General features: G+C 37.0%; 1 protein-coding gene across 1 annotated transcript; it reads right to left on the reverse strand.

Moving 5' to 3' along the window:
• Nucleotides 1–33: 33 nt before the first annotated feature.
• LOC127663295 (protein ABHD18-like) lies at nucleotides 34–12114 on the reverse strand. The gene is made up of 13 exons (XM_052154810.1): nucleotides 12012–12114; nucleotides 10195–10303; nucleotides 9865–9949; nucleotides 9621–9721; nucleotides 9434–9509; nucleotides 9251–9336; nucleotides 9121–9147; nucleotides 8834–8972; nucleotides 8627–8716; nucleotides 5546–5647; nucleotides 4954–5335; nucleotides 3194–3356; nucleotides 34–1493 (listed from the first exon to the last, which is right to left on the reverse strand). The coding sequence occupies exons 2-13, from the start codon at nucleotides 10284–10286 to the stop codon at nucleotides 1439–1441; spliced, it is 1398 nt and encodes a 465-aa protein (XP_052010770.1). The 5' UTR covers nucleotides 10287–10303; nucleotides 12012–12114; the 3' UTR covers nucleotides 34–1438.
• Nucleotides 12115–16886: the final 4772 nt, after the last annotated feature.

The following is a 16886-nucleotide window of genomic DNA, read 5'->3' on the forward strand; positions in this document are numbered from 1 at the left end:
AAGGAAAAACATATTTATGATTTTCTTTTTTTATTTTATAGTGAAGAAAGAGAAATTAATTCTGATGAATACAGTGAATATTGAACACATGATGGATCAGATAAAAGTATCATTACAGGTAATAATACAGACAATTTTTCAATAATAAACACTATTATTGCACACAGTGGGGCGGCATGGTGGTGCAGCGGTTAGCACTGTCGCCTCACAGCAAGAAGGTCGTGGGTTCAAACCCTGGTTGCCCCGGCCTTTCTGTGTGGAGTTTGCATGTTCTCCCCGTGTCTGCGTGGGTTCTCTCCGGGTACTCCGGCTTCCTCCCACCATCCAAAAGACATGCAGGCTAGGTTAATTGGTGTCAAAAAAAAAATTGCCATAGGTGTGGATGTGGATGTGGATGTGGATGTGGAGGTGAGTGTGAGTGTATGTCTGTCTATGTGTGGCCCTGTGATGGACTGGCGACCTGTCCAGGGTGTCCCCCGCCTTTCGCCCAATGTTAGCTGGGATAGGCTCCAGCCCCCCACGACCCTGTACACAGGATAAGCGGTTGACGATGGATGGATGGATTGCACACAGTATATTATTGTAGAATTTGGCAGAGATTAGTAATTAAACAATTGAAATATATGAAGCACAAAGTTCAAAATCCAGTTCACAGAAAATTTATTTTTTAAATTGTGTTCGTGTCTAAGTCTTAACATCATCACCAAACTAACGCATCAGTCTCAAAGAGTCAAAGTGTGACTGTAAATATTACATTCACTAACACACAAAAGATATGTCTACATTTCGGAAGGATTTTAATTTGCTATCATTATCTCTAAAAGAGCCTCTTTTTGTTTTTTTAATACTTTCTTGTACTTTTTTTTTTTTTCAGAGACACATTTTAGAAGTTATATAGTAGTAATAAATCTACAATAATAATGTAGCAAAACAAGAAAAATTACTTTCTTAATTTCCTTAAAAACAAAACAAAAAAATAACACTCTAAAAAAAAAATACTATTCTATTGTGATTGTCATTGAGGAAATACAATAATCTTTTAATCATTTTTATGTTGAGTTGAACCTTAAGTTTAAAGTAATCCATAACATATTAAGGAGAGATTCTGATGGCACACTTCAGTCATTTACACTACAATTCAAAACATATTTCTCCACGACCTGCTCCTTTAAGAGGTTTAAAGACACCTTGATGAGTGAGTGAATTATGGGTTCGGAGGCACATCTTTGTCTCTTCCTTGTTAAGTATGTTTCAGTCATGACATGTGATATAAGGCAGCATGGTCAGGAAGACAGGGTTTTGTATGGGTTGCACAAAAGTGTAAGTTGACTTCAGTCAATGTCAATTTTGCTGTACAAGGACATCACATTGTGTTCTCCACATCATACTTTCGAAATGCCACGATTCTAGTCCATATTGAGCACCAAAAATTCCATGGCTAAAAGCTGGAATACTTCTGAAGAAACCGGTCATAGGCGTCATAAATTGCTTGCCTGGAGGTCAAAAAAATTACGCAAAGGTTAATGGATACATGGTCCAAAATATTTAGTTTGTTTGTTGTTGCAGCGCTTGAAAGGCAGCACTGTATTGATATTCCTCAAACATTCTGGTTCAAAGAAAAATTATTAAATTTCTGCAATTAATTCAACCCAAAGGACTAAATGTACACAGTCCATTCAAACTTTACACATAGGTGTGCTATCTATTTATGAAAACATTGTACTTAAGAAATATAAAAATGTACATACATTGATAGAATATTCAGCATTCAAAATGTAACAAACAGCTATGACATCATTATAATGTCTGCACAGAAGACCAATCGCAATTCACTACCTCCTAAGTTCTAGGTATATTTGCATATCGAATTAGGACCCACTTTAGGTGTCTTTAACTACTATTTACATTTGACACAGCATACGTATTATGTACAAAATTATTTTTGCATTGTAATTACATTTAAAAGTACCTGCATTTAATTACATATGCAGTTACACTGTTAAACTTACCCCTAACCCAACCTGAACACTTACTGAACACCTAACCCTAACCCTACCCCTACTCCTAAACCTACCCATACCCTAACCCTACTCCTAAACCTCCCGTGCAGTACCTCAGTAGCAGCAGAGAATTGTGAGTCTTGTGCGAATTTAGCAAAACAACATGTAGTTACACAATAAATACATTGTATTGAATGTATTTTAATGTTACTACGTAGTAGTTAAAAACACCTAATATAAAGTGGGACCACAAATTGTGTGAAAATGTCTTCTATACATTCATATAATATATGTTTACCATTTTATACTGCACAGTAATAGCTTTATCGATCACTTATGAAAATTAACTATGTTTTAACTACATTAACCATAGTTCAACTGGTTTTTGTAGTAAAACCTTTAATACAAAATGTTCATAGTTTAACAAGAGTAACCCTATTTTAATCACAATATTCATAGTAATAATACAAAAAACCTAAATTATAATAAAAATATTTATTTAGCAAAAAATAATAAGATAAATAAATAAGATAGTTACTACAGTTTTACTCTAAAAAAAAAAACCAGGGTTCCCACACTTAAAAAAAAGATTATTGCACACTTATGAAAATTATCCATGGATTCACTATAGTAAAACTGCAGTAACCATGGCTGTAGTTATCATTATGTTTTCCAATTTTCTGCATTTCGTTTGAGAAGGGGACGCCACTCGAAGGGTCGTTCCAAACAAAAGTATGAAAGTAAATGTTTTCACAAAGGGCCTTGTTGCAAGATATTTAGTGTCGGCTACATTCAAACTGTAATGTCAAGAGCTCCCACATCAAGAGCTCTGTACTTCATAGTGAGTAGGGCATAGGGATGATCACTTTTGATAGGAATTTGCCCCATATTTTTTGTGGTGAGAACAACTGTAGTCAAACCATGGTCAATTTTGAGGTTACTATGGAAAAAGTGGTTTCAGTTCAATTATGGTTACTGCAGTACAACTATGGTTCATTCTTGTAAGGTATGTATAAACCTATTGGAAGAGAACCTAAAACAATTGCAAGAAAACTAAACTTTTTTGTGAGGACAAGGATTCCCTCCTTGTCCTCTAAGGGTCTTCGTATATTAAAGTAGCAATACGTTACTGTTGAATTATTGCGTTATAACCACATATTTGTACAAGTTCCAATAAGTACATTTCTGCTCACCGAAACAGTCCTTGCTTGAAGAGGTAAGCGCTGACGTGGCCTCCCTTGAGGTAGCGAACCTCACAGCCAGACCAGATCTCCTGCAAGCTGCGAACTCCAGTTCGAGGAATATATGCATCTTCTTTTGCCTGGACTATTATGATCAGACTGGGATCTACAGGCACTGGAGACAAGAAAGAGATGATCAAAACACAGTACTACTGAAATTCACATCGAGTCGCCTCAAAGATGTTGCATGTTCTCGACTAGAAACAGACAGAAAACAACAGGCTACTATAAATTTCCTGCATCTTCATCAACAAAGTCTCTATTGTCTATTGAATTGAATTCATTGAAATAACTACAGGAAGACATTACTGTGAGGAATCAGTATTCAGACTTACTGGTTTGAAAATAGAGGTGTCAGGACTCTTGACTTGTTTCTCCTGACTTGTTGTTTGCTATTAAGTAGCAAGATATTCTTTGCCCCACACTTATTTGCACAAGGCGTGTTTGTGAATGAGAATATGTAGTATTGCACTCTCTGTTAAAGGGATAGTTAATCCAAAAATGAAAATTCTCTCATGTGTATGACTTGAGCTCAGTTGGTCCTTAAAATGCAAGTAATTGGAGATAATTTAACGACACTAGCTGTTAAATTAATGTCTTTTATCTTGTCTTTTATTTTATGTCTAGTATTTAAGTTCTTTTTAAAACTCTAAATCACGCTTCCGTTCTGCAGTCGTAAGTGCATGAAGTAATCACATTGGCATTCGAAACATGCAAAACTGACACACGTGAGTCACAGCCGGAAAAGAGCAGCACTGTTTACAAGTGAGGAGGAATGTTGTAAAGTAGCTTGGTTGGTTTTGGTTTAGTTCTGTATATATGAGAGACCGCTTGAACACCACTGTTGGATTTTAGTTAAAAAGAACTTAAATATTGATCTTTTTTCACACCAAAAGCAAATATTATCGATTTAGTAGACAGAAGACGCTGGAGTTGTATGGATGACATTTATGCTGACAGTGATTTTTGGAGCTTCAAAAGAAAAATCTCCAATTACTTGCATTTTAAGGACCTACTGAGCTGAGATATTTTTCTATTTTTCTTCAAATGAGTTCTGGTGAAGAAAGTCAGCCATACACCCTGGGATGATATGAGGGAGAGTAAATAATGAGAATTAAAATATTTGGGTGAGCAATGCCTTTAAAGGGAAAGATCATTAAATAAATGAAAAATGTTGTTCCAAAATCACATGCAGCAAAGCAGACATTTTTGAAGAAATCCATTATCAATTGCAATTAGTTTGTGACCAAAGGCTGCCAAGCTCCAAAAAGGACAAAACGTTTGTCTATATAACTTGTACTTTATGTATATTCCAAGTCTTCTGAGGCCGTATAAATAGTTTGTGAGAGGAACACACTGAAATGTATGCCATTATCCACTAATAATCTTGCCCTCCCCATAACCTTGAGTATAACCTGGTTTTGCATCAAGAATTAAAAAAAATGTGCATCTTTTTCAGTTCCTACAGAAGTGCCAATAGTTTTAGCATCAATGATGTTGATACAACATTTTTGAATCTGCATGTAAACGTGGGCTAGACACTAATTTTGGCCAAGATGAAGATTATCAGTGAATGAATATTTAAACTTCATTATTTGGACTTGGAATGTAGTGCACATATCCTCTAGACTACTTTATTGTTGCTTTTATGGTGTTTTTTTTATATTCAAAAACTCATTCATTTCACTTGCAAAGCAAAATCATATTCACACCTGAAAAATTGGCGATGTGTGTGCATTCGTCCATAACTCCCTTCATGAAGCAGAGAGACTCTTGCTGCAGCGACTGTCGCTGGCCTGACCCGCAGGTGATGTTCTTTGCATGTAGCATGTCCAAATGAGGCCCACTACTGCTCACAGCAGACAGCATCTGATCCAGTCCATCTCTCTCTCTCCGCACCAACAGCAGGGCAGAGTCAGAGGAGTGACCTCCGCCCCCTGGCGGAGAACACGAGGCTGACGAGCCTGGCCCCATCTGGTCCCTCTTTGTTGAGTGCAGGTTAAGGAGGTCATGGGTGAGATCCAGGTCTGTGAGTCTGTCAAAGCTGCCTGGGGCGTTTTTCACAAATTCCTGGCCCATCCGGAAAGAATCTGTCTAAAAATCGAGGGCGTCAGCGAGTTGTGAGTTATTAGTCAAAGATGTTACACCTTTGTCATTTATGATAAGTCATGTGATATATTTTGCATGGCACTAAATATAGCCTCTTTTTTATCTTGATTAGTTTGTGGTTTCCTTAACATGATTTAACCAAGTAAATTCATTGAAAGTTGTATAAACGTTGCCTGTAAAATATGGCACACCTACCCCACAATACTCCAGCATATTGGTGATTTCCTCCTCATACACAGTATGTGCAGCATACTGCTTTTCAAGTTCCCTCCAGTTCACAGCTCTACTTAAAACACCCTGAAGAAAAGAGGATATACAATTTTTATTTCTAGATTGTTTGAAGATCTCAATATCACATTGAGACACAAATAATTTTGTCACTTAATCTTTGTACAAGAAAGTAACGCTTGGTGGCTTGTGAATTAAAATGTTTTGATGGTTCTCAGTCCCTTGACACAGGAATGAAAACATTGCAGGTAAAGTTATTGTTGTAAATACAATTTTTATTGACTCACCCTGAACCCCAACAAACACCCCTGTGGCCCCACATAATACTCCCCACTGAAGACTGATGTCTTGCTACCCTCCCCATTTCCACACATCACTCAGAAAAAGAGGGTGCTACACTTGACTTTCAACCCCTTCAAATTACTTGCCTGCCGATCATGAGACTGGTCAGAACCCAATTTTTTATGTGCTAATCCCCCAAATTCATGACCGCCCCATCACCCAAAATACAGAGTCTGGGACAAAGCAAAACTTGAATGTTCAAAACATCACACAAACAATTCTGAACATCCAACCAAAAATCCTAGATCTTAGCACACCCCCAAAAGACATGGTTAGTGTGTCTCCAACTTCTGATTGGCATCGCCAGCAGGTGGGCATGACTTTAAGAACAAGCCAATATAAACTAGAGGGGGTCCAATAAAATGGATGTAAAAACTTAAATTGCATAAGGCGAACCCTTGCATCTCTAGATGCAGACTTGATGTTTTATAGGATCCTAGCCCGCACTCCCTCCTCCGATGTCAAATTTAGATCTTTCTATCATAATCTTTTGAGAGAATTTAAAGTTCTGTCCCCCAGACTCCGGATCTCTCTCAGGTGGAAGCGACCAATGAGCCAAATGTCTGAGACCGAATGCATAATAATAAAACAAAATCTTGGCTAGGCATAACCCACCTTTGTCAAGCGGCCTGTGTACCTTATTGAAATTTAACCTGGGACGCTTTCCAAATGAATGACTTTGCTATGTTATCAAATTGCTTGAAATAAGTGAGGACATGTCAAGGGAGAGATAGTAGCAGTTGCGTTTCCACTGACATGGAAGAAATCCACATAAAGCCACTCCCAACGCTAGGTCAATTTTACAATCCACCTCGCAAGCTTGATGCTCGACTTCCATAGGAAGGCATTGAAAGCGCTTGCTCACATTCGCTCACTACTCGCCAGTGGAAACATACGACAAGAAGGCCAAACTGCTAGTGTATTTATCAACACGCATGTCTAGATGTAGAACACAGGCTAAATATTAAAAATTCATCAAAAGCTTATCGTCGATATCGTGGAGTTTATTTTATCACGCTAAATATTGATATTGTTTTATCGCCCAGCCCTATCTGTGGCATAAGATCTAAAAAATTCAGCAGCAAAACCATCTGGCCTTGGAGCCTTGTCTGCAGGTAAGGCCTTAATTACCTCGTCAATCTCCTCCAAGGTTATCTTAGAATCAAGATGAATTGATGACTGAGCAAAAAAATTAAGGAGTTTCTGTTTCTGATATCTTCATCAGTAGACAAAGACGTGGAACTATAAAGTTAAAGATAGAACTCTTTAAAGGCATTATTAATATCAATGGTAAAACATTTCACCCCAGCAGGTTTCACTGAGGGAATGGTAGAAAAAGACTCTCTCTGCTTTATATATCTAGCCAAAGGTTACACACTTTTGCTTCACTATGATCAAGGACTGAGTCCATCAAAAGATTAAAGTCTCCTCCCAATATTATATCATGAGGGGTGCCAGCTGCTTGAAACATCCCTTCAACATCTATAAAAAAAAAGCGCTGATCATCAGCATTTGGTGCGTAAATATTAGCAAAAATCAGCCTTTGCCCCGAATGTCTGCTAAATCAATAATGACTCTTCCAAATTTACCATTAATCTGTTTGAGAAATTTGAATTGTAGATGTTTATTTATCAATATAATGACTCCCCTGCTCTTACTTGAGCCTCTTTTCTTTTGGAGCATGAAAAGGAGAGTCTGAAATCATTGTAAACAGTATCATCAAGACACATTTTAACATTTCTATCACCCTCCCTCCTCAAAGTTATGCATCACTTCAAAGGAATCTTTCTTTTTTTATAACCCATTTAATAATACAATTATAATTAAGGGATAATGTAACAACGCTTTGCATCAGGATCTTGTTGTGTTTATTTAGCGATAACAACCGGCTGACTGTACATTATCCTGCTTATTACACAGCTACTAACTAAATAAATAAATAAATACATGGACATAAAATATTGAAATTATGTAATTATGTGAAAAGAAAGAAATCGCTGAACAGCTGAAATTCACCTCCGGTTTGCGTCAGAGTTCTGTTGTTTAGTTTGTAATTAATAAATGTCTGACTGCTCATTGTGCATATTATTACAAGACTAATTACCAAATAAATAAATAAATGCACTTGAAACATTGATCTCGGTTTAAATTATTTTTAGCTTACTCATTGATATCACAAAGTGATTCGAGAAGCAGGAAAGATGGCTCAGATATGTGGATGTGTGGTTTTTACAGAGAAATATCAGACCACTAGATGGCGCCATTCACCAATCAGAATAGAGTATTTTAAAGTGTCAAATAATAATAATTAATAATACATCATATTACAATTAAACAGAACATTTTAAGCTGAAATACCGACAAAAAAATATTTTGAGATGATCTAACACTAACAATTATCATTATCATTGGGTACAGAATAAATTAATTAAAAAAAAATTTATGGTTAATTTTGTTTATAATACATTAAATCAGGACAATGCTGCAGTAATGAGAAATTTCCTACAAAATTCTTGAAAATCAAAAAAAAAAAACTTGAAATCTTCATGTGCAAGATGGAGAAATTCAGAATAGAATTTCATAATGATAATTTTTTATAAAATTACCTTAATGCCATGGTTCAAGGTTAGTTTCATTAGAATTACCCAATATGTCTAATGTGTTGCTGCTAAAACTCAAGAGTAGAGGAAAATATTGATATCTTACTGTGGTAAAAACACTTGAGGCAGTAGTCCAGGATAAACAAGGTATCAGCGGAATCGGTTTGGGCCAGTTAGTTACAGCTAATGATGCCATCTAGAAAGTAAACATATAAATAAATCAAGAATGGATTTTACATTTGGACTTACCACAGGTTCTTGTGAACACAATGGACTGGAAACAACATGAACATTAGAGCCAAATGGAACCTACATGTCCTCCCATAGAAATGCCAGTCATGCCCAGAGGCCAGAAACCCTCTCGCTCCAGCCAGTGTAGCAGAGCTGCAGACTCCAGGATAAGGGCTCCACCCATAACAAACAGGTCTGATACATTCTTCAGACTGGAGCGACTACATAAAGCACACGTTATCCACCATGTAAACATGCATTTCTCATACCACAAAGACATGGACATCAACAGTTTCCCCCACAACTGCAGCCAGTTAACACTTAATTGATGCTTAATCTTAAACTACTGAATGTTAGACACACACTCACAGTTGGTCTTTAGGTTTCCTGTACCCGTGTGCTGCTCAGAGTCAAGGAGTTCTCTGATAAGTTTAAAGGAATTCTTGACACCAAGTTCTACATGTCAATCTAGCATGCAAGTTCAGCATTTCTAAGGATATAATAAGGATTTTCCAACAGAAGCGACGCCATCCCTGATTCTTTGACCATCGGTCTAGCCATCAGGGTTCGTCTTCTCCAGAAAAACTGGAAAATATGAATAATAAATTAAACTGATGATGATGATGATGATGATGATGACGACATCATAGAGAAAAAACAAACCAAGTTTTAGCAAACTCACGTGGTCTCCAGTTCCAGCCAAATGAATACAAACTGGTCTGTGTCTCTTCCATTTCTTGGGTACGACAAACTGGAATCTACAGGGAAGGTTGGAACAATACTTTGAATACTAGCCGTTTAGTCACACAATAAGCCATGCTAATCCTTCAGATTAGCATTTGGTGTTTGTGGGTGCTTGTTTTGGTTACCGGGCTTTGATGGACTCTGTTGGCAAGATGCCGGGGACAAAATGCTCCAGAGGTGATATAAAATGTCCGTTGTGAATTTTGCAATCGGAGTGATCCTCTACCTGTTGATAGACATTTTGTATTGAATAAGTGTTTAGAAAACGACAAAATATAACATAAAATGTGTTTACTAAGAGAATGTTTATTCAGAGAAAATTACAGTACTTATATGATAATGATAAAAATACACTCAAGTGAATCTTACTTTATCAATAAATATAGGATAGTCCCTTGGTACCAGATTCTTGCACCTCTCCCTGTTGCCTATGATTTTCCTAAACTCGAATATTCTGTAATATCAATACAGCAATTTATATATATAATTAAATAAGTACATTACATGAAATATATTATGAACATTTCACCCTGATCACTTCACAAATCTGCAAACCAGATACAATTTAGAACAACCAAATCCAACTAAAAGGTTAGAAACATAACACCTGTACAAATGCAAACATTTATTTTAACATCATGTTGTCCATCATTATTTGATTATTATCCATTCATAGTGTTTGTGTTTGGTACAGCGTACCTTTTCAGGTCCTCTGGCTTCCCCCACCCTTGGATGAAGAGTTTGGTGAGGAGAAGCCTTCTATAAAGAACATCAAGCCGACTCACACCCATTGAAAATAAACATTCTTCTGCAAGAGAATGAAATACATCTTTATGTTGACTCGACGAAGCCAACATACTGTTATTCTACAAATTTGGTTTAGAATTGTATTTTGTATTTTTTCAAAATCATTACACAGAGACCAAAATTCAAGCTACATTGACCACATCTGATTGCACAGACCGTCTGACTGTTCTGGAATTCTGGTTCTTTTCCAACTGATAGGATTTAGGGTTTTTGCACAGCAGACAAAATTGGAAAAATCCCATTGACGGAATGTTCATATGGGCAAAAGGAATGCTTATTAATTCAAACTCCAACTGTAAAAAATTATTATGTAACTACCACCCCTGGAGTTGCGAGTTTGAATCCAGGGTGTGCTGAGTGACTCCAGCCAGGTCTCCAAAGAAACCAAATTGGCCCAGTTACATGGGGTAACCTCCTCGTGGTCATGATTAGGGGTTCTCGCTCTCAATGTGGTGCGTGATAAGTTGTGCGTGGATCACGGAGAGTAGCATGAGTCTCCACATGCGAAGTCTCCACGGTGTCATGTACAACGAGCCACCTGATAAGATGCGCGGATTGACGGTCTCAGAAGCGGAGAGGCAACTGAGACTTGTCCTCCGCCACCCGGACTAAGGTGAGTAAGTGCACCACCATGAGGACCTAGTAATTAGTGGGAATTGAGCATTCCAAATTGGGAGAAAAACATAACTACAAATTATTATGTAAACAAACCAACAAAAGGCCTTTGATCTGGTTTAAACTGCTATCTATCTATCTATCTATCTATCTATCTATCTATCTATCTATCTATCTGTCTGTCTGTCTGTCTATCCATCCATCTGTATGTCTATCCATCCATCTGTCTGTCCGTCCATCCATCCGTCTATATGTCTGTTTTTCTATCTCTGTCTGTTTTTCTATCTCTCTATCTATCTTTCTATCCATCTGTTTTTCTATCTATCTGTTTATCCATCTAGCTATATGTCTGTCTGTTTATCTATCTATTTGTCCAGCCATCCGTCTGTCCATATATCCATCAATATGTATGTGTTTCTAGCTATCTGTCCGCCTCTTTTTCTCTCTCTCTATCTGTCCATCTGTCTGTCTGTCTAGCTAGCTAGCTTAACTGTAGTGTCTATATAAGCATGAAACTTCAAACTTTTAAAACTAGTTTAAACTTTCAGACAATCAAAGTTTGTCTTGACAAACGTTACCAATGTACTTGAAGTTAGAACTTGTTACAGGAAATAATAATTAAAACAACTCTTTATTTACCACTCAGTGAGGGTTATAGCTGTTCACAATTCAATATATAAGAACTGACCAACAAAGAGGGCAAAACAAACACACAGGAAACTAGCAGTGCACCTGCTACAAAATGCAAATGACATAGGCTATCTGTGCATCTGTGATTTAGATGGTGCAGTTGACTGGGTTTTTAAGTATTCATTACGTAACATTTATGTTAGTTTTGAGGAAACACTCAGTATCTCAATGCTAAAATTACTCGATGACACTTCATGAGGAATTTGTATATTCCTGTTACTCTGACCTAAAAATTATACTTCTTTCCCATTAATAAAGCAGCATGTAGTCTAAACACTGACTGTTTTGGTCAATCTGACTGGCTGTCAGTGATGGAGTTTCACAAACTGCATGCCTCTCTAAACATATGGAAGACATTTGAACAAAGCGCGAATGAATGAACAAAAAAAAAAAAAGCTGTATACCTCAAACTAAAAGTACGTAGATTTGGGTGTCTTTGAAAATTTGAGATCGACACACATGACAGAGGGCGAATTCCGTCGGTAGGTCCAGCGTCAGTAAGTTCACTGCCGGAAGTGCCGTATGAAACTCTTCTTCTACGCTCATCTTGTGTTGTACACAGATACACCAGCAGGTGGCAGTATTGCTCAGATTATAATTCAGAGTCTACCTGAAAGCTCTTCATTCCACAGTCTAAAAGCCTAAGAGGATTCCAAATTGTATTTCTAGCATAGTGGGAAATTGCCTAACGGGAATTTCCTAATAGGATTCCAACATATCACACACACACACGCATGTTGTGTTTCCATGTTTTATGGGGTCTTTCCATAGACATAATGGTTTTTATACTGTACAAACTTTATATTCTATCCCCTAAACCTAACCCTACCCCTAAACCTAACCCTCACAGAAAACTTTCTGCATTTTTACCCTTTCAAAAAACATAATTTAGTATGATTTATAAGCTGTTTTCCTCATGGGGACCGACAAAATGTCCCCACAAGGTCAAAAATTTCGGGTTTTACTATCCTTGTGGGGACATTTGGTCCCCACAAAGTGATAAATACACGCTCACACACACACACACATACAAGCAAAAGGACTGTGTATAGAATTTTGAATCATCATAAATTAGAAACAGTCCTGAAGGATCTTAAAGGGATACAACAAAGAATTCTCCAAGAATCAAATTACATCCTACAGTACAGCTACATTGAAAATGTTATTAGGCTATTTAATTGCTTTGACTATAATAATTATTAGATCCCTACTGGACAGGCAAAGAACATTTTATGGGGAGCATCAGGAGTTTAAAAGTCATTAAATATGTTTTATTTTGAATTCATTTTGATGGCAAGAGCATGTTTCCTATTATCATGATAGTGCTCTTGGGAACAGTGTGTTCAAAAATATCTAGTATTGTGTGTGTGTGTGTGTGTGTGTGTGTGTGTGTGTGTGTGTGTGTGTGTGTGTGTGTGTGTGTACACTCACCTAAAGGATTATTAGGAACACCATACTAATACTGTGTTTGACCCCCTTTCACCTTCAGAACTGCCTTAATTCTACGTGGCATTGATTCAACAAGGTGCTGAAAGCATTCTTTAGAAATGTTGGCCCATATTGATAGGATAGCATCTTGCAGTTGATGGAGATTTGTGGGATGCACATCCAGGGCACGAAGCTCCGTTCCACCACATCCCAAAGATGCTCTATTGGGTTGAGATCTGGTGACTGTGGGGGCCATTTTAGTACAGTGAACTCATTGTCATGTTCAAGAAACCAATTTGAAATGATTCGAGCTTTGTGACATGGTGCATTATCCTGCTGGAAGTAGCCATCAGAGGATGGGTACATGGTGGCCATAAAGGGATGGACATGGTCAGAAACAATGCTCAGGTAGGCCGTGGCATTTAAACGATGCCCAATTGGCACTAAGGGGCCTAAAGTGTGCCAAGAAAACATCCCCCACACCATTACACCACCACCACCAGCCTGCACAGTGGTAACAAGGCATGATGGATCCATGTTCTCATTCTGTTTACGCCAAATTCAGACTCTACCATCTGAATGTCTCAACAGAAATCGAGACTCATCAGACCAGGCAACATTTTTCCAGTCTTCAACTGTCCAATTTTGGTGAGCTCTTGCAAATTGTAGCCTCTTTTTCCTATTTGTAGTGGAGATGATTGGTACCCAGTGGGGTCTTCTGCTGTTGTAGCCCATCCGCCTCAAGGTTGTGCATGTTGTGGCTTCACAAATGCTTTGCTGCATACCTCGGTTGTAACGAGTGGTTATTTCAGGCAAAGTTGCTCTTCTATCAGCTTGAATCAGTCGGCCCATTCTCCTCTGACCTCTAGCATCAACAAGGCATTTTCAGCCCACAGGACTGCCGCATACTGGATGTTTTTCCTTTTCACACCATTCTTTGTAAACCCTAGAAATGGTTGTGCGTGAAAATCCCAGTAACTGAGCAGATTGTGAAATACTCAGACCGGCCCGTCTGGCACCAACAACCATGCCACGCTCAAAATTGCTTAAATCACCTTTCTTTCCCATTCTGACATTCAGTTTGGAGTTCAGGAGATTGTCTTGACCAGGACCACACCCCTAAATGCATTGAAGCAACTGCCATGTGATTGGTTGATTAGATAATTGCATTAATGAGAAATTGAACAGGTGTTCCTAATAATCCTTTAGGTGAGTGTATATATATATATATATATATAGAGAGAGAGAGAGAGAGAGAGAGAGAGAGACAGAGAGAGAGAGAGAGAGAGAGAGAGAGAGAGATTAGACCCTAAAAACTACCGTGGCATCTGTGTCAGCAGTTGTCTAGGTAAGCTATTCGGCAGTATTCTTAACAAAAGAAAACTTTATTTCCTTGACAAACACTCCATCTTTTGTAAAAATTCAATTGCTTCCTTCCAAAACACCACACCACCGATCATGCATATACCCTTCTCACTTTAATTAACAAACTTATACACCAAACAAAAAATGGTAAAATATTCACTTGTTTTACTGATTTCAAGAAAGCTTTCGATTCTATTTGGCACATAGTAGAAAAATACTGTCAAAACTGGGCTCTAGCAGTAAACATGAAGAAATGAAATGTCATGATTTTTCAAAAATGGCCCAAGTGTCATGAAAATAAATACCAGTTTACTATAAATAATCATATGATTGAACACAGCTTGAGTTATACCTACCTTAGTATAACAATAACAGCATCAGGGAGTTTCAACATGGCAGTGAATGCACTAAAAGAAAAAGCCTGAAGAGCCCTAAATGCAATTAAGAAAATGTTTTATAATCTCCAAATTCTGCGCTGTATGGTAGTGAAGTATGGGGTCCACTCAGTCATCATAGCTATACACGCTGGACAAACACCCAACAGAATCTTTACATGCAGAATTCTGCAGATACATCTTACATGTACACAGAAATACACCAACAAATGCATGTAGAGCAGAATTAGACAGATACCCACTGATAATTAGCATTCAAAAGAGAGCACTTACAGTTTTTATTCACCTTAAATCCAGCCCCCGAGACACCCTTCAATCCAAAGCCCTCCAAATCCAAGATCTGAGCCCAGAAAAGAGTCCCCTACATCAGTTGGGGCTGAGACTAATTGTCCCCCCTCAAACACACTTTGACCAGTCTCACAACTACACTGTTTTCCAAACACCAATCAGAGTAAACCAAATTATATCGCAATGCAAAGAAACCTATTTGGAACATTAGAAAGAAGAAACTAAAAGCCAAAGTAGATTAGAATGTTATCTGGCCCTAAACAGAGAGTATGAGGGCAAAATATCTCTTTACTGTCAGAGATAGGAAACAGAGACAGAGCCTAACCAAGTACAGGCTCAGTGACCACAAATTGGCAATTGAAAAAGGAAGACACAAAAAATCATGTCAACCAAAAGAAAACCGAATATGTGGACAAGTGAGGTCGAGAGAAAAATAAGGAATGTTTACCTAAACAAGTTTAACTCTGAAACTTCAGACTTTAAAGACCTAAATGACCTCTCAAAATTAAAAATACTCCTAGGAGAAGGAGACAGGGCACATCTTGCTGCCCAATATGTATCAACATGCCACAACCTGAGGGACAGTGAAAGATCTGGACACACACACACACACACACACACACACACACACACACACACACACACACACACACACACACACACACACACACATGTTGGTTTACCTTTCATTATGAGGACTTTCCATAGACATAATGATTTTTATACTGTACAAACTATAGATTATATCCCCTAAACCTAAAAAACACAAAAAACTTTCTGCATTTTTACATTTTCAATAAAACATCGTTTAATATGTTTTTTAAGCGATTTTAATTATGGGGAACTAGAAATTTCATCATAAACCACATTTATAGCATAATACCCTTGTATTTACCAGTTTGTAACATAAAAAATTGTCCTTAGTCCTCAGTGTTATTTATATATTACTAATAATTATATTATATACTGTATTTATATACTGTATTATATAATACTCAAAAAGTATTTTGCTTTTATTTTATTTATTCTATATGATGCTTTGGCAACATTGTTTTTGTAACTCTCATGCCAATAAAGCCCATTGAATTTAATTGAATTGAAGAGAGAGAGAGAGAGAGAGTATATATATATATATATATATATATATATATATATATATATATATATATATATATATGCATATATGCACACTTGTATATGAGGGTGTTTGGTTACTAGTATAAATGATCTACTCTTTAATATTCTGCGTGGTTGGACTACTGAATTTAATTTACATTTGTTGAAGAGGCTAGATATGAAGGAAAAAGTAAAATAATAAAATAAGAAGAAGAAGAATAGGCTACTTTCCCCATCAAATTTAGGAGTCCATGTTTATCTTTGGTGTTATTGCATTTATTTGACCATTTAATATCAAACATTGTGTATAGCGTTTTCGCTTAAACAATGCAACAGTTTAGTCAGATGAGTATCAGTGAAAATATAAGCCAAGTCAGTTTAGTTCATTCCGATTACAATTATGTCTTTCGTGTAAAATATATTTATAATTTTAAATGATTTGCTCTCAGGGGCTAGTGTTATTTATAAATATTTGTAAAATGCATACTATAAATATTAACATGTAGCCTATTTGTAAATAAATGTAGTTATTTAACATACATTTTATATTAAACATTTTATAAATGTTTAACATTTATTTAAATATTATATTTACAAACATTTAATATTTATGCTGTCACTGAAACTGAAAATGAGCACTGTGATACATGCACACGGGAAGGTGTAATAACATGCAGGCTCCGCCCA

This window comes from Xyrauchen texanus, chromosome 23, assembly GCF_025860055.1.
Source record: "Xyrauchen texanus isolate HMW12.3.18 chromosome 23, RBS_HiC_50CHRs, whole genome shotgun sequence".
NCBI lineage: Eukaryota > Metazoa > Chordata > Actinopteri > Cypriniformes > Catostomidae > Xyrauchen > Xyrauchen texanus.

What these genes read in the sequence shown, in the direction of transcription:
- LOC127663295 (XM_052154810.1), bottom strand. Translation starts at nt 10,286, where the DNA reads ATGGGTGTGAGTCGGCTTGATGTTCTTTATAGAAGGCTTCTCCTCACC. An exon ending in TGGCTGGAACTGGAGACCAC is followed by an intron (nt 9,337 to 9,433) that starts GTGAGTTTGCTA and finishes CATATTTTCCAG; the next exon opens with TTTTTCTGGAGAAGACGAAC. An exon ending in CTGTTGGAAAATCCTTATTA is followed by an intron (nt 9,148 to 9,250) that starts TATCCTTAGAAA and finishes CTGAGCAGCACA; the next exon opens with CGGGTACAGGAAACCTAAAG.